The 14,780-nt window shown below is 36.2% G+C and overlaps 1 protein-coding gene across 1 annotated transcript in view; it reads right to left on the bottom strand.

Annotated features, from left to right (window-relative positions):
• Positions 1–416: 416 nt before the first annotated feature.
• Positions 417–14,780, bottom strand: part of CHSY3 (chondroitin sulfate synthase 3) — a 258,578-nt gene continuing 244,214 nt past the window's right edge. Inside the window, exon 3 of the mRNA XM_019756145.3 lies at positions 417–2,826. Within this exon, the coding sequence (XP_019611704.3) occupies positions 1,264–2,826 (1,563 nt within the window). The 3' untranslated portion in view covers positions 417–1,263. The remainder of the gene's footprint in view (positions 2,827–14,780) is intronic.

Below are 14,780 nucleotides of genomic sequence, written 5' to 3'. Positions count from 1 at the left end.
AAGAAAGAATGGTAGGGGAAGTTAGATGAGATATTTTCCTATGTGTTTTATATAGTTGAACAATTATAATTGTAAAATTAATGACATATTCATAATTTCCCCATTGATTTTGTATTGTTGAACCATCTACCAACCTATATTAAATGCTGTTTCTGGCCTGTTCTTGGTTCAGTTTGATCACAAAGCTGAAGAGACTGAGGAGGAGGAATGCTTCTTCTGGACTGTAAATTATTGAATAAAGAAACACCCATTTTAGTCACTTATGAAGGTCAGAATTTAAAGCATAATAATACAAATAGCATGCCCATAAGCTCTTATTAACTTTTCCAGTCTGCGTAGCAAGCACATTTTGGTGGCTATGACCACCAAGAAATACATCAAATATGACTAAAAGGAAACAACACAACTTTTCAGTGTTTTTGAAAAAGAAAACTGTTATACCTGTGTTTTATTATAAATAAACAGGTTCTGTCATATTTTATCTTCTTGCCAGCAAATGAAGGACATTGTTTCATAAAGCTTCTAAAATGTACATGAATATTTAATTAAATCATATTTCCTTGAGAAAATAAAGTTCATTCGCATTTATACCAGACAGTTGTGAGGAGTACATAATATTCTTAAGACCAGGGTAGCCAGTACCGGTTGCTTGTGGAACAAAACTCCTCAATTTTTAAAACATTTTTTTTAAAAAATAAACATACAATCATAAGTGTTCATTTACTTTAAAAATTCTAAAGATGAAGAAAATTATTGTCTATATATTTAAGTCCTTGTATAAATTACAAAACTCAAGTTTATGTTACAGAGTCCCTTCCCCATAGGAAGCATAAAGCACTTTTGTGGTACCTTTCACCAGTAAATATTTGTATCACATTGAATTTGACAAACAAAATAAAAGTCGATATTGCAACTATAAGCCCCCAGAGAACATTCTTCTAAGCTGTCTCTCATGATGAATGAGCTTCGAAAGTCATTTGATTGCCACGATTTAACTCAATCTCAAATAAAGATATATAAAAGTAATACATATATTGACTTCAGTAGAAATCTGAAAAATCAGTGAACTGCAGACTCTTCTTGCTTGAGGTCAACAAACACCCTTTGGAAGACAACCAAGAGTAGTTTAAGACCAGGACAACAAAATAAAATTATGACAATAATAATTATAATAATAAAAATAACAATAATAAAATAAAAATAACAACAACCAACAATGAGGTAAACTCCCCTTTAAAAAGGCAATATGTGTTGCCTGGACTGTCAGGAGAGAGTTCGATTGTACCTGACACCCAAATGTTTTTCCAACCAGAGTTCAGCCAGTTGCACGGTTGAGGCAAAAGTACTTGCCTTGGATCCTAAGCACATCTTATATTGCTTAGGGTCCAAGTTAGGGTCACAATGAACTGGATGGAAAATATGCACTACTCCTATTTCTTGACTTCTGAAGGGTCTTAAGCCAGATAGAATAACTTTATTGTAGAGATCTACGTCTTCCAGTCCCCAGCCTTGTATTGAGGTATCAAATCCACCTGCACCCAGAAGATCACTTTTATAAATACAGGTAATTCCATATCCATAGTCTCTCCAAAACCCAGTCTTCATTGAGAAGACAAAGTCATCGTCAGTGGGAGGATTTCCGCCCTTGGTTACCTTTGGGTCATACTGGCTAAAGATGATAGGGTAGTACACCTGTTGTCCCTGAATTGTATTGTCTCTACATCGTCGGAGAAAGTCTCCTCTGAAGATCAAGTCAACATCACAAAATAGCAGCAAAGTATCATTGTCAAACTGGGAAGAAGCCATTTCAAGACCAAGACCTCTGGAGAACTCTCCCTTCATGGGGATCAGGGTCATTTCTGCTTTAGGGTACTTGTTCTGATATTCTTTTATCAGCTCAATATGCTTGTTGGAGTCTTGCCCGGAATCCCTACTGAAAAGGATGATGACCAGTTTTACATTCTGCTTTGGGATAAGACAAGTATTTTCGAAGTTCTCCATGAATCTCAAGAAAATATCATACCTTCCAATGAGAGGAACGAGAATGTGTATTTTCTTTTCATTGTGCCCTCCCATTTCTTTGGCACCTTGAAAAGAAGACAGTATCTTTAAAGAATTAGATATAAAGGAGAATGACTGCGTGTCACTGTTAATACTCTCTACAAGACTGTTGACATCTAGCTCTTCAGTTTCTCTGAAGAAAGGTTTGCTAAACAACTGCTGAAGATAGGCATGACGTCTCACAGGCACGGTCAGTTTCCTCCCCTTGTGTCTTTTGTACAAGAGGAGTAAATCCAAAATGTATTCCACCCCGTGCATGGGGTCCACCCTGCGGTAGCCATACTGAATTTCTTTGAAGTCAATGACCCGTCCTCTGCTCTTGGCATTCTCGTTGATCATCTCCATCACTTGTAGGACGGTGTCATCCAGCGCTGTTCTGAGGATGCTGCTGATGCTCTGCCGAGGAGGCTGGTTCTCGGAAGCCGAGTAAAGGAGCTTCCCTGTCAGGAACTCCCATTCTATCACCTCGTCTCTCTCGCGAGGCTGGAAGTGGTTGAAAGAAGGCACCACTCCCAGCTGCTGATCCTCTTTGCTCACTTCACTGTTGCTGAGTTTGCTCATCAATGCGCTCTCCCGGTGGAGCTGGATGGTGCGGTAGCGAAGTTCTGAAATTTTGCGGCTGAGCATGTAGTTATGAAGCCTGTACTGGTAGGCAGGCCTTTTGTTGGGATGAAGCGTTATGGCTGCGTGGATTTTGCTATTGTGAAGGTCTTGGATATAACCCTTTCGGTTGTGTTCATAATTTTCATGGAACAGTTGCTGCATCTGAAAAGCACAAGGAAATCAGGATGTTAGAATACATTTTAAAAGGAATAAAGCAATACACTGAAACATTTAAATTAAAATATTTTATAAAAATTAGTTATATGGTATTTTGTAACAAAATGACTTGTAAAATTTATATTTAAAAGACATGAAAATAATTTTTTTAATTTTAATTTATTGGGGTGACAATTCTTAGTAAAATTACATAGATTTCAGGTGTACAATTCTGTATTACATCATCTATAAATCCCATTGTGTGTTCACCACCCAGAGTCAGTTCTCCTTCCATCACCATGTTTGATCCCCCTTACCCTCATCTCCCACCCCGAAAATAATTTTAAAACATCAAATTCGTATGCTCAGTGCTGCATACTAACCTCCAGTCAATCATATGCAAATACTACACACTAACCTCCAGCTTTGTATTTTGAAGTAAAGAATCTTTGTCCCTCTATTTATTCTGAAACTAACCCGAAATATCAAAGAAAACAAGACTTGAATATATCCATAACCCCACAACGGATCACTGTGAAGGACAGGGAGAGTGGGTAGAGCATGGATTTCCCAAAATACTCAATGCCCTGTTGCTTGGAATCACAATACCAGCCCAACACAGACATAAAGTTAATTTAGCATCCTGATACACTGTCTTTACAGAATAAGTTCTTGGGAAAGTAAGGTAGGACAGAAACTCTATTGATCCACACTATTGATTTAAAGGCTCATATCCAAAATTAGACGTGCTTGACAGCCTTATGCCCCAGAAAGCCTCTCTCCTAGTCTAGAGCAAGCTCACTGCCTCAGAAACGAAAGTGAGGAAAACCAGAGAATTATGAGATCACCCTTCAAACTGCCACCTGACTCCTCCTCTGCCAGTCAATAAAGAAACCTTCATCACACTCACTGGAGATAAATACCAAAGGAGCAGGAGAAGGAGAAGGGGGAGATATCTGTGAATATAATGATGAACAAGGAGAAAGGAATACTGTAAACTTAAGAACACATATACAAAGTAAGCAAAAATTATAGACCAATCAAATAAACTAAAGGAAATACAATCTCCATAAAAAGACTGTCAAAGAATTGATAAATGAGCTTAAAGAAGATAATAAAACCATTGATAGTCATCTTACAAGAAGTATAAAAAGAGATTTGTGGAAAACGTAGAAAGAAGAGACTTGAGAAAATTTAGCAAAATGATACAAATAGAAAAGACAGGTTAAAAGTTTGGACATGTATATGTATACACACACATATATTTCTCTATATGTATATATATGTATATATTTAATGAAGATTTAAAACTTTGGATTTTTACTATTTTACTATTTAATACTATTAAATAAAAATTAAAGGAGATAAAAAATATGTATGTAAAATATGTCTGAGGGACAGATTATCCTTAAAATAAAGGCAGATATGTATCCATGTGCAATCAGGCAAAGAGAAAAACAAAACAAAATAAACAAGCAGAACCCACTTTGGCTCTAAGAAGGGAAAGGATGAATCTTGGTATAACATTCTCCATAGCAACATTCAATTCTGAAAAACAGTAGAGCACAGCCTAGGAAGACCCTAAGGAAGCAAATTAATGACTCATAACTTCATATTTAATCAAGCTAGAGCTCAAGTTATCCCAACCAAGCTAGAGCTCAAATTTTATTGCAAAAAATAAATAGCTCCTAACATGTAAGAACTCAGGGCAGAATTATAGTGACACATTCTTTGACACTCCCCCCATTGAGATGGGGGTGTGTGTCTGTGTCTCCTTCTCTTGAATCTGGGTGACTCTGTGATGACTTTCAGTAATAGACCACAGCAGAAGTGACACTGTACCAGTCTCCAGATTAGCAACTTTTTGTCTTCTGGAGTTCTCACCCTGCAGGAGCCAGCTGCTAAGTAAAACGTCTGAGTTCCTTAGTTTCCCTGTCTCTGGCCAGGACCTTCAGTGAAATGTGGTATAGCAGAATCTTTGTTCCAATCCCAGAGTTAGGGAAGAAGTTGTCAGCATCTCTTTTTAACACACTAAAGAAGTTCCTTTCTACTTCTAGTCTGCTAAGAATTTTGGTGTTGGTCAAATGTTTTTTCTGTACCCAATGAAAATATTTTATGATGTCTTTTTTTCCTTTTAAGGTGAATAGCACCGGTTGATTTTCTAATATTAAACCACTTTTTTATTCATTGACTAAACTCATCATGATCCTGCTGTATTATCCTTTTTCCATATGGCTGGAATATATTCATGTAGGATATACTGTGAGATACCAATTCTCCCCAACTTGATATGTAGATTCAATGCAATTGTAGTAAAAATCTGAACATCATAAAAAAAGTTGCTATTAATACTAACAAGTTCATTCTGAAATTTATATAAAAATGAAAAGTCAAGGATACTTAGAAGAATCTTTAAAAAAAAAGATACACTACAAATAAGAAGTTAAAGAAATTTAGACAGTTTGATATTGGTACAAGGATAATAGAACAAATGGCCAAAATAATACATAAATAAACCTCCACACGACTTATGACTTATCACTTGACTTATGACAAATATGACACTGGAGAGTGGAAAACAAGTGGTTTTTCAGTAAACAGTGCAAGGTTAGTTGAATATTCATACAGAAAATAGTAAAAACTGACCCCCCTACATTGCAGGATTGTCAATATAAACATAAAAGGTGAAACAATAACATTTCTAAAAGTTAACACAAGAAAATATCTGCACGAATATGGGTTCAGTGAAGATTTCATAATAAGACACAAGCATAAAAATAGACTGATAAATTGGACCGCATTAAAATTAAGAACTGTGTTCCTCAGAAACACCATTAAGAGATTATAAAAGGTAAACTACAGAGTGGGAGAAAATATTTTAAGAGATCTCACCAAAAATGACTAAGTAATGAATCTGTACAAATTCAACTGCCATGGCTACACTAGCAGAAAATGGGGGCTAGCAAGAAGATGGTGGCTAAGTTAGTGTGGGGACCGAGTCCCACAGAGCAGTTTCCAGGCTCTCGGCCTCGCGTGGGGAGGTGCTGGCTCCGGTAGTGAATGACTATCAACTGTGATTGGTTGGCCATCAGCTGTAACCAGTTAGCCAATTGGCTACTGATGTAACTGCAGGGCTGCGTCGATTGGTTGGTTGGCAGGCAGAGAAGTGAATGGCTGACTGCGGATCGTGTGGCTACTACTGCGTGTGTCTCACCCAGCCGCCAGAGAGAATACAGTGGTATGACTCCCCTATCTATGGCTCCGTGGGTGTTCCTTTTTGGCCTAGCCATAGCCTGTGTTCTTATGTGGGGAGTGGGACCAGAGGCCCCGCAGGCCGCCCCGCATGACACTAGCAAGTGCAGATTGCAGCTGCAAGTGGGGTTGGTTGGTTGGCAGAGACAAGTGAATGGCAGGTTGCGGATCGTGTGGCTCCTGCTTCCTGTGTCTCCAACCCAGCTGCCAGCGAGACTATAGTGGTATGACTCCCCTATCTATGGCTCTGTGGGTGTACCTTTTTGGTCTCACCATATCCTGCGTTCCTATGTGGGGAGCGGGACCAGAGACCCCTCCTGACACCCCGCATGACATCATATTACAGGTATGCATGGAATTTGTGAACATTTATTGGAAGGTTACTTAAGATATGGGTGGTTGTTATATGCCAATAAGTAAAAGACTTTATTTTAAAAGTATGCATATACATGTGTAGAATTAGGTAGATTTTTCTAATATATATATACATAAATGTGTGTGTGGATATGTGGGTGGAGAGAGAGAGAATATATATATATCACAGCAGTTTTTCTAGAGAAGGTGACCTAAAAGGATTAAGACCAATACTATAGCAGGTTCTTTATCTTTAGTATTTCACCTGGTTGCTTTTCTATAGTCAGACAGATTTTTCAAATCAACATCATTTGACCCGGAAGAATTTCACAATAGATATCTGGAGAAGGATTTTGGACGCGATTCAAGCAAGACACAGTAGCTCAGTTGCATCTAATTTTTCTTTTGAAAACACATGCCAATTTTTATTTGAAAATATGATCAAGGTTAAATCAAATTAAATCCATAATTTGTAGTGGACTGTTATCTCTCCATTTTTGTATTATTATTTTTTATCTGAAATTGGTTCAGTATTTTACTTTATGTAATTTTCCACATGCTTTTTTCTTTGTATGCAAGAAGGGGGAAAACCCCCAACTTCTGATCACATGTAGACTGTTAATTATACCACCTCTAAAAAGAATTGGCTATCTGAACCTATTGTTTCCTACGGCATGCTTTACATTACTAGGAAGAAGGAAACATGCTAATTTAATAGGAAACATTGCTCAGAGGTCAACAGTTAAACTGCAGACTTATCTAGCTTCTTTCGTGATATTGATGTGACTAATACTACACAATTTGATAAAGGTGACATTTTGTTATAGAACAAATAATATCTTAGTATTGAAATGTTTAACTTGCATGACTCACATCATTACAACCCAAACTCTCTCTATAGTGCTTATCTTTCTAACACATTCCTTTGTAAAAATATTATCAGCAGACCAAGACGGTGATGGGGGCAATCTTTAAAAACAGCACATTCATACATGCTCCAGGTAGTACAGTAATGATGAGAAAATCTGGAATGTATGTCATAGTTTTCATTAAGAAACATAGATGTGATATATAGATGATGTGTTACAGAATTGTACACTTGAAACCTGTGTAATTTTACTAACCATTGTCATCCCAATAAATTTTAATTGAAAAAAAAAAAAGAAGAAGCATAGAGCATATCCACATTTTCAACTTTTATATGTAGGGAGGTCCAAGCTATACAGGAGAGACATAAGAATGTTTAGAGCCTGGCTGGCTGTGGAGTCAGCCGGACCTGGATTGGAGTACTGGCTCCACTTTTCTAATCCATTTCCTGGCCCAATTTGTCTAAATCTCAGTCTCCTTACCTATAAAAGGGAAAATGACAACTACCTCAATGTATATTAATGTTGCTCAGTAAGAAAATAAAATATATTTATTTTCTTATTGAAAATACTTAGCATTGTGTCTGGCACATAGAAAAAACACTTAATAAATAACTGTACAAATGATAGTTCAAGGATTTGCCGACCTCCTCCTGAGATTGTTTTTTTTTAGCCAGGAGTTTTGAGAGAATGAGAGTGGCACCCTTTAGGTGGCTTGCTTCATCTTTGGTCATTTCTGGAAGTGCCTGGGAACAGTTATAATTTCACCACATATCCTCAGTGCTTCAGTGTATCCAACATGACATCGAGGCACCTTCTGCTAACAAAAGTCCTCAACATTTTACTAAAAGAAAGGTAAGTTATTGTGGGGAATTTCAGGAAACCAAGGTTCAGGAGGACTGAGTGATCTAAACAAGGGTCTCCTGACAATGAGATCAGGACTAAAACTGGAATAAGTAGCCAGTTTTGCTTCTAAATGTTGAATGTAGCAAAATTGTTATAAAGCATAAAATTCACTTTCAAAATTACATTAGCTTGTTTGGAATAAATCAAGACCTATAATTTAAGTTGGCTTCCTCTCCTTTGCAGAATTTTCAATTGATTTCCTGGTACTTCCAGAGCCTTACATTGAAAGGGGAAATCATTTTACACTAACAAAATCACAGCAGCAATTAACATCAGTGCCTCCTGACTGACCCCAGGGCTTTAAGTGTTATCACTCGAAATCTCACCCTCTGGGAAGGAAATTATCTGAGAAGCTATAAAAAAATTTATTATAAAAATCAGAGAGAGAAAGAATAAAGGCTAAGATACAGTCTACTATATTAAACTTGCATTTTCCCCCTCAGATTTATTAATAATGAAATACAGCAGAGGTAATTTCTGGAATAATCACAGCGATGTAAATAAAGAACTTCCATTTCAGCAGTTAAAATCTTAAAAGAAATAGTAAAGGGTTGAGTGCAAACAGGTCCAAGGCAACTTCTGGAGCAATGCAAAGTTTGGAAAACCAGGTTGTGGCAATCTGTGGCAGATTGTGGCACAACTGTATAAATTTACTCAATCTTATTAAACTGTACACTTACAAGGGTCCAAGAATTTTGTAGAGTGTAAATGATACCTCAATAAAGGCTCTTTTAAAAAAGACATAGGGAATATTAAAAAACAAAATACAGCAAACTTCAGCTTTAAAATGGAAGAGACTGGAACAATACATAGCTGCTAAAATGTGTATAGAATTTCCAAAAATTGGTGAGGGTGAGCCGGATCATGTGGAAGCAACTGGAGACAAAAGGTCAAGCAGACAAAGGTCAGTGGCAAAAGGGTTTAAGGGCAAATCTCAGAAATAACCAGGAAACATATATTGCCTGACAAGGAAGGGCATACAATTGATTACGTATCCAACTATGGGCTCAGGAAGCAGGGCTGGTGGAATAAGCCCGTGATGGAAAAGTTTCGTTTCAGAGAAGTAGAAAAGACAGAGTTACAGAAAGCAAAGAATGAAACAGTGAAGCCATGTTTTCCCAGGCAGGTTTAATCGGAGGCAGCAGAGGGGATCAATGCCTTTTCGTTGTGATCAGAAGCTTAGAACTGTAACAAACATCTCTGCCAAAATATATCTGTGGTGAAGGGCTTGTCCAAGGAAAAGTAATGTTTCCAGAGATAACTATGTTTTCTAAAAAGAGGAAAACAGTATAGAACTAACACACAGTTTCTATAAGAAAAAAAGATGAGATGGAAAACTATCCTTGCCCCCACCCCAAAAGAAATCATGGAACTGAGGAAAACACGAAACATTAAGCAACTGTTTTACAAAACATAAGAAGCATTTTCCTCTATCTTTGAAAACAACAAAGTAGAAATAGAAGACCTCAGGGGTGTGATGGTTAAGATGAAATGCTAGCTCACAGAAGTAAGGAAAGAAGCAAGAACAACAAAAAAGAAAATAAACTATCACAGACATGAAAACAAGATCAGAAGGAAAAGGAAAGAAGAGAGCCTATGGAAAGCTCAGGAGGGATAGAAAAGATGAAAATAGGGAAAGCTACAAAAATGGAATAGGAATCAAGGGGACAATGTTGAAAGTCATGTTAAAATATAAAGCTTCATGCATGCAATGCAGACAACTTGGGAAACACTAAAAGGTATAATGGAACAAACATAAAATAAAAACGTGCAAAAGTATAGATTTAAAAAAAGAGTACAATGGATTAGAGAGAGAGAGAGAAACAATTTTCAGGACTTAGAAGAGTAAATTGACTTCATGAAGTCTCCGTTGAAATGAAGGGGAAACAAGAGGCCAAGCCGTGATTGGAAAGCTATTTATGAACATCTTCATGTTCTCTGCTAAGAAAATAATTGCATTAATTTTTCTCTATTAAGGAGAAAATTTCCTCCATTTCTTTTTTGTGTGCAGAGAAGCTATTTCAATGTAGTGCAAGTTCTTTTGTTCCCATTATGCCATTCCATTTTTCCTTAAAAGAAACATCCCTCTAACTTAGAAAATTCTCTTTGACTCTCTTCCTGTGCGTGAGATGAAGGAGCATTTGAGAAAAAAGGATTCTTGTTCTAGGAAGTACAGACTCTACAAATGAGAGTAATTTATGAAGGTAAACACGGACATAAATCATCAGAGTGGTGTAAAATATAAGAGTGAATATGTACCCCAGGGTTGGGTAATTTGCCTGGCAAATATTTAAACTCATTGTGTTCTTTATGATTTAGTTATGCAATACTACATAACTACATGAAGAGTTTTACTGCCCTACTGCAAATGCCTAATGATCTTTCTTTTATAAGATTAGTAAATATAAAGGTTCTAAGCAAAACAGTAAAATTTCAAAAGAACACTATGCTTTTTCCTCAATTACTGTCTAAAAATATTAACACTAAAGTTCTTAAAGTGTGTCCCACTTCTCTGGCAATAACGACACGATGCAAACAGTATCTAATTCTAAATATTAAGGAGAAGAAATAAGTTGGAGAAAAATAAATACACACATAACATTCCATAATTATAGAGAGAATAAAAAATGTTAGAGAGGATAGCTTGACTAATATTGAAAGCAAAGTTTTAGTTTAAATATGATAAGATATGCCCTTCTTCATATCACGAATGTATGTTTGTCACATCAAATGAAGAGCATTATTTGCTACTAAGATCTATAAAGATAATAGCACCTTGGAAACAGCCACATCTAATCTGCAAACTCTACTTGAAAAATTTACCGTACAACATGTGATAAAATTGCATGGAACTAAACACACATGTGTGTGTGCACACACACAAATACACACAAGCAAAACTGGGGGAATCTGAGTAAGATCAGATGGAACTATCAATGTCAATATCCTGATTGTGACACTTGCAAGATTTTGCCGTGGGGAAACTTGTTAAAGGGTACATGGAATTTCTTTGCATTATTTTTTCTTTTTAACAACTGCATGTGAATCAATAATTATCTCAAAATAAGAGGTTTAATTAAAAACTATATGCAAAAAATTAAAATATTTTATTTCATTTCTTTCTTTCCTTCCTTCCCTCTTCCGTTCCCTCCCTTCCTCCCTTCCTTCCCTTTTTCTTTTTTAAAGAAATCACCTCAAAGTATACTTAAAAGTAGCAAGTGTTGAAAATTGGAGGTCCAAAGGCTGCACATGTGATTTTGCCTTGTTTTCTTTGGTGAGTCCAGAGTTTTGAATGAATTTGAATTTGAAAAATGTTACATGAGCAGTACCTTTTACAGTGATATTCAGTCCCATGAACTTTCTTTATGTTTGTTTTATGAATTTAAGTTTGCCTAGGACATTCGTGTTCTTGGACAGCCCTTTAAAGTCACTAAAACAATCTTAAAATGTCTTTTTCTTTTGAAATCCTGTCACATGCTACAACATAGATGAGCCTTGAGGACATTATGGTGAGTGAAATAAGCCAGTCACAAAACGTCAAATACTGTATGATTCCACTTACATGAATGAAGTATCTAAAGTAGTCAAACTCATAGGAACAGAAAGTAGGATGCTAGTTTCCGGGGGCTGGGGGAGGGAGAATGGGGAGTTGCTCAGAGGACATGGAGCTCCAGTTTTGCAAGATGAGAAAGTTTTGAGATTTGTTGCATATCCAGGTGAATATAGTTGACACTACTGAACTGTACACTTAAAAATGATTAAGATGGCAAAAAATTTTCTTTTCCTTTTATTTCACACGACCCTCACATTTCCTAAACAGGAATACAAGTCCTAGTTTGGCCAATTAACATACTTTGTTATAAGTGGTTTTCTCTAGCTCAGCTTCATTCATGGGCAGTTTCTCTCTCATGGTGGCAATAAATGGTTTCCTTGGGTTCTAGGATCACATTATGCACATAATAATCCCACATAAAGAAAAGCAGACCTTGCCACCTAGACAAAGGCAGAGATGTGACCCAAGAAAGAGAGGGCGGACAAACAAAGAAACAAAAACTCATAGACAGAGACAATAGTTTAGTGGTTACCAGAGAGTAAGGGAGGACAGGGGTGGTAGATGAGGGTAAAAGGGGGTCAAATATATGTGATGGAAGGAGAACTGACTCTGGGTGGTGAGCATACAATGTGATATATAGATGATGTATTATAGAATTGTATACTTGAAACCTATGTAACTTTACTAACCATTGTCATCCCAATAAACTTTAAAAAAGAAAAAAGAAAAGAAAAAGAACAGCAGGGCTGTTGAGAGCACTGAGCTATGCCTGAGGCCAAATCATGCTCGACTTTCTCATGGTTCTGGGACAGTAGTTTCTCCTCTGCTCCAAGGTAGTTTGGGGTTCTGTCACTTGCGACCAAAAGAATCATATAAAAAATGATCTGATAAACTGAAATGCTCTGTATTAATGATCTGTATGATTTGCCTTTGTTTAATTAGCTAGTTCAATTTTGGTTGAAATCCAAACAACAGTCTTATATGGGCAATATGTACCATTAAAACTGGTACTTTTCTTCCTGTAACATTTCATTTTGTTAGCTATTTTAGTTAAAAAAAACACACAAAAAACTTGTCAGACAACACAGAACATAGCTTCCAGATACTAACTCCTACATAGGCTGTTCTCAACAGTATATACTCTACAGTTTAAGAATACTTTCAGACAACAGAGAAAATAATCATGTGATACAGATTTCTCAGCAGGGTGAATTCTGGGTACATACAATCTGAGGCAAATTCAAAGAGATTTGAAATAAAAAAGAAATCACTAAGTTCACCAGATTTCAGTTTATAATGTTATCACAGCATATAAGCATTTGTTAGTTAAATAAACCCATATACCTTAATCAAAATTACCCTTTCACAAATAATACTCCAATAAAAAAACTAATGATAATTGAACTTGACTGCTCATCAATTTACCTGATTTATCCTGATATATTACATTCAGGCAGTGACTATATAGATGCATCCTGATATATAGTTAGGAAAATAGTGGATGATTGTCAAAACCTACACAGTTTACTTCCCCTATAGATATTTTAATTTTTTTGGTAAATTGTCAAGTAAATTTTTGCATTCACTATTTCCTTAAACTTTTTTTTCTACTCATAATGTAGTACAGAGAAGAGGCAAAGAAGAATTTCAAGAGGTTGTCAAGTTGCCACTTTGCAAACCTGCACACACCCTTTATTCATATAATGTCAATATAACTTAACTACCCCCTTCACTGGTGATTTAACACACCATAACTAACAACAGACAATGAGAAGGAGAGAGGTTATCAATTACAAACTAGCCTTTCAAGACCTTTGAAAAACAAAACGTAAAGGTAGTTGCCACACAATTTTGAAAGACATTAATGAACGTATTATATCAATGGGAGGAAATGTATCAACTGTATGATGGCACTGAGCATGCATAAAATAACATCTCACTTTCCAAATAAAAAAATAAAATAATCTGCTTCCTCATTTATGAGTTTTATTCCAGTTATGAAACCTTTCAAATCTGAAGTAGATTCCTATTTAACTAAAGGTGCTAAAGCTAAGGCAAGAGATTCTTTTTCATTGTTCCTGCAGTTGATTTTTTATTTCTATTCTCCCAGAATTCAAGCAGCCAGCTATTTAACCTCATGAAAGACTTAATGTGAGCTTATCTAATTCTGTACAAACGTCACATCATTCACTAACGTAGAAGGTGTAAGAAGGGGTAAACGTAGGACATTTTGTATAAAGGATGATATATATTTCTGTGATTATGACTTTGACTACATAACAATTTTTAGTGATCATCATGAATGTTTCTTTAGTAACCTTCAGGGCAATCTGGAGTGCTGTTTGCAAGAAGCTAACATTGGATGACCTTCCAACAAATAGAAAGAGAGCCATTATGCAGTCAACGGTAAACTCGTTTATGTGCAGTTTCTTATGTCAGTAGAAGATCTATGTTCAAATATATTCTGAAATAGAAATAAGACATTATATTCTCAAGATATAAGAGTAAAAATTTCCTATTCATCAGGTAGAAAGCAGACTTCAACTGTCAGTACATTCCAGAGTGTTGACTGGATAAGTTGGGTAGGAGAACATGGTGCAGGGTACGTGTACAGGAGATGCTCAAGAAAGCTAGTGAAATCTAGTTAATATAAACATTGAAAACATGAGAAAGATAATATACTGGATACTATGCTAATATGATGATTTATTTCAATACTTTCCCTGACCAAACCTTTCCTGACCCAGTCCTCCCCAACATTTTGGCTACTTCTCTTACTTGCAGAATGAATGGCTCATTTATTCATTTAAAAATAGTCACTGAGTCTCTAAAATGTGTCAGTTGCTGTGGATAGAGTGACAAAAGAAACATAACTCCCTGCCCTCATGGAGTTAACTGTCTGGTAGAGAAGACAAGCACTAAATATATAAATTCCTAAGCAGCTGCATAATTTTGACAAGAGCTTATTGCACTAATTACAGCATATTGTACTTGCTGCTTTACTTGACTGTATGCCTTTCTAGATGGCC

This window comes from Rhinolophus sinicus, chromosome 5, assembly GCF_057876585.1.
Source record: "Rhinolophus sinicus isolate RSI-liver-muscle chromosome 5, RSI-T2T, whole genome shotgun sequence".
NCBI lineage: Eukaryota > Metazoa > Chordata > Mammalia > Chiroptera > Rhinolophidae > Rhinolophus > Rhinolophus sinicus.
This window is presented reverse-complemented; position numbering and strand designations above follow the sequence as displayed.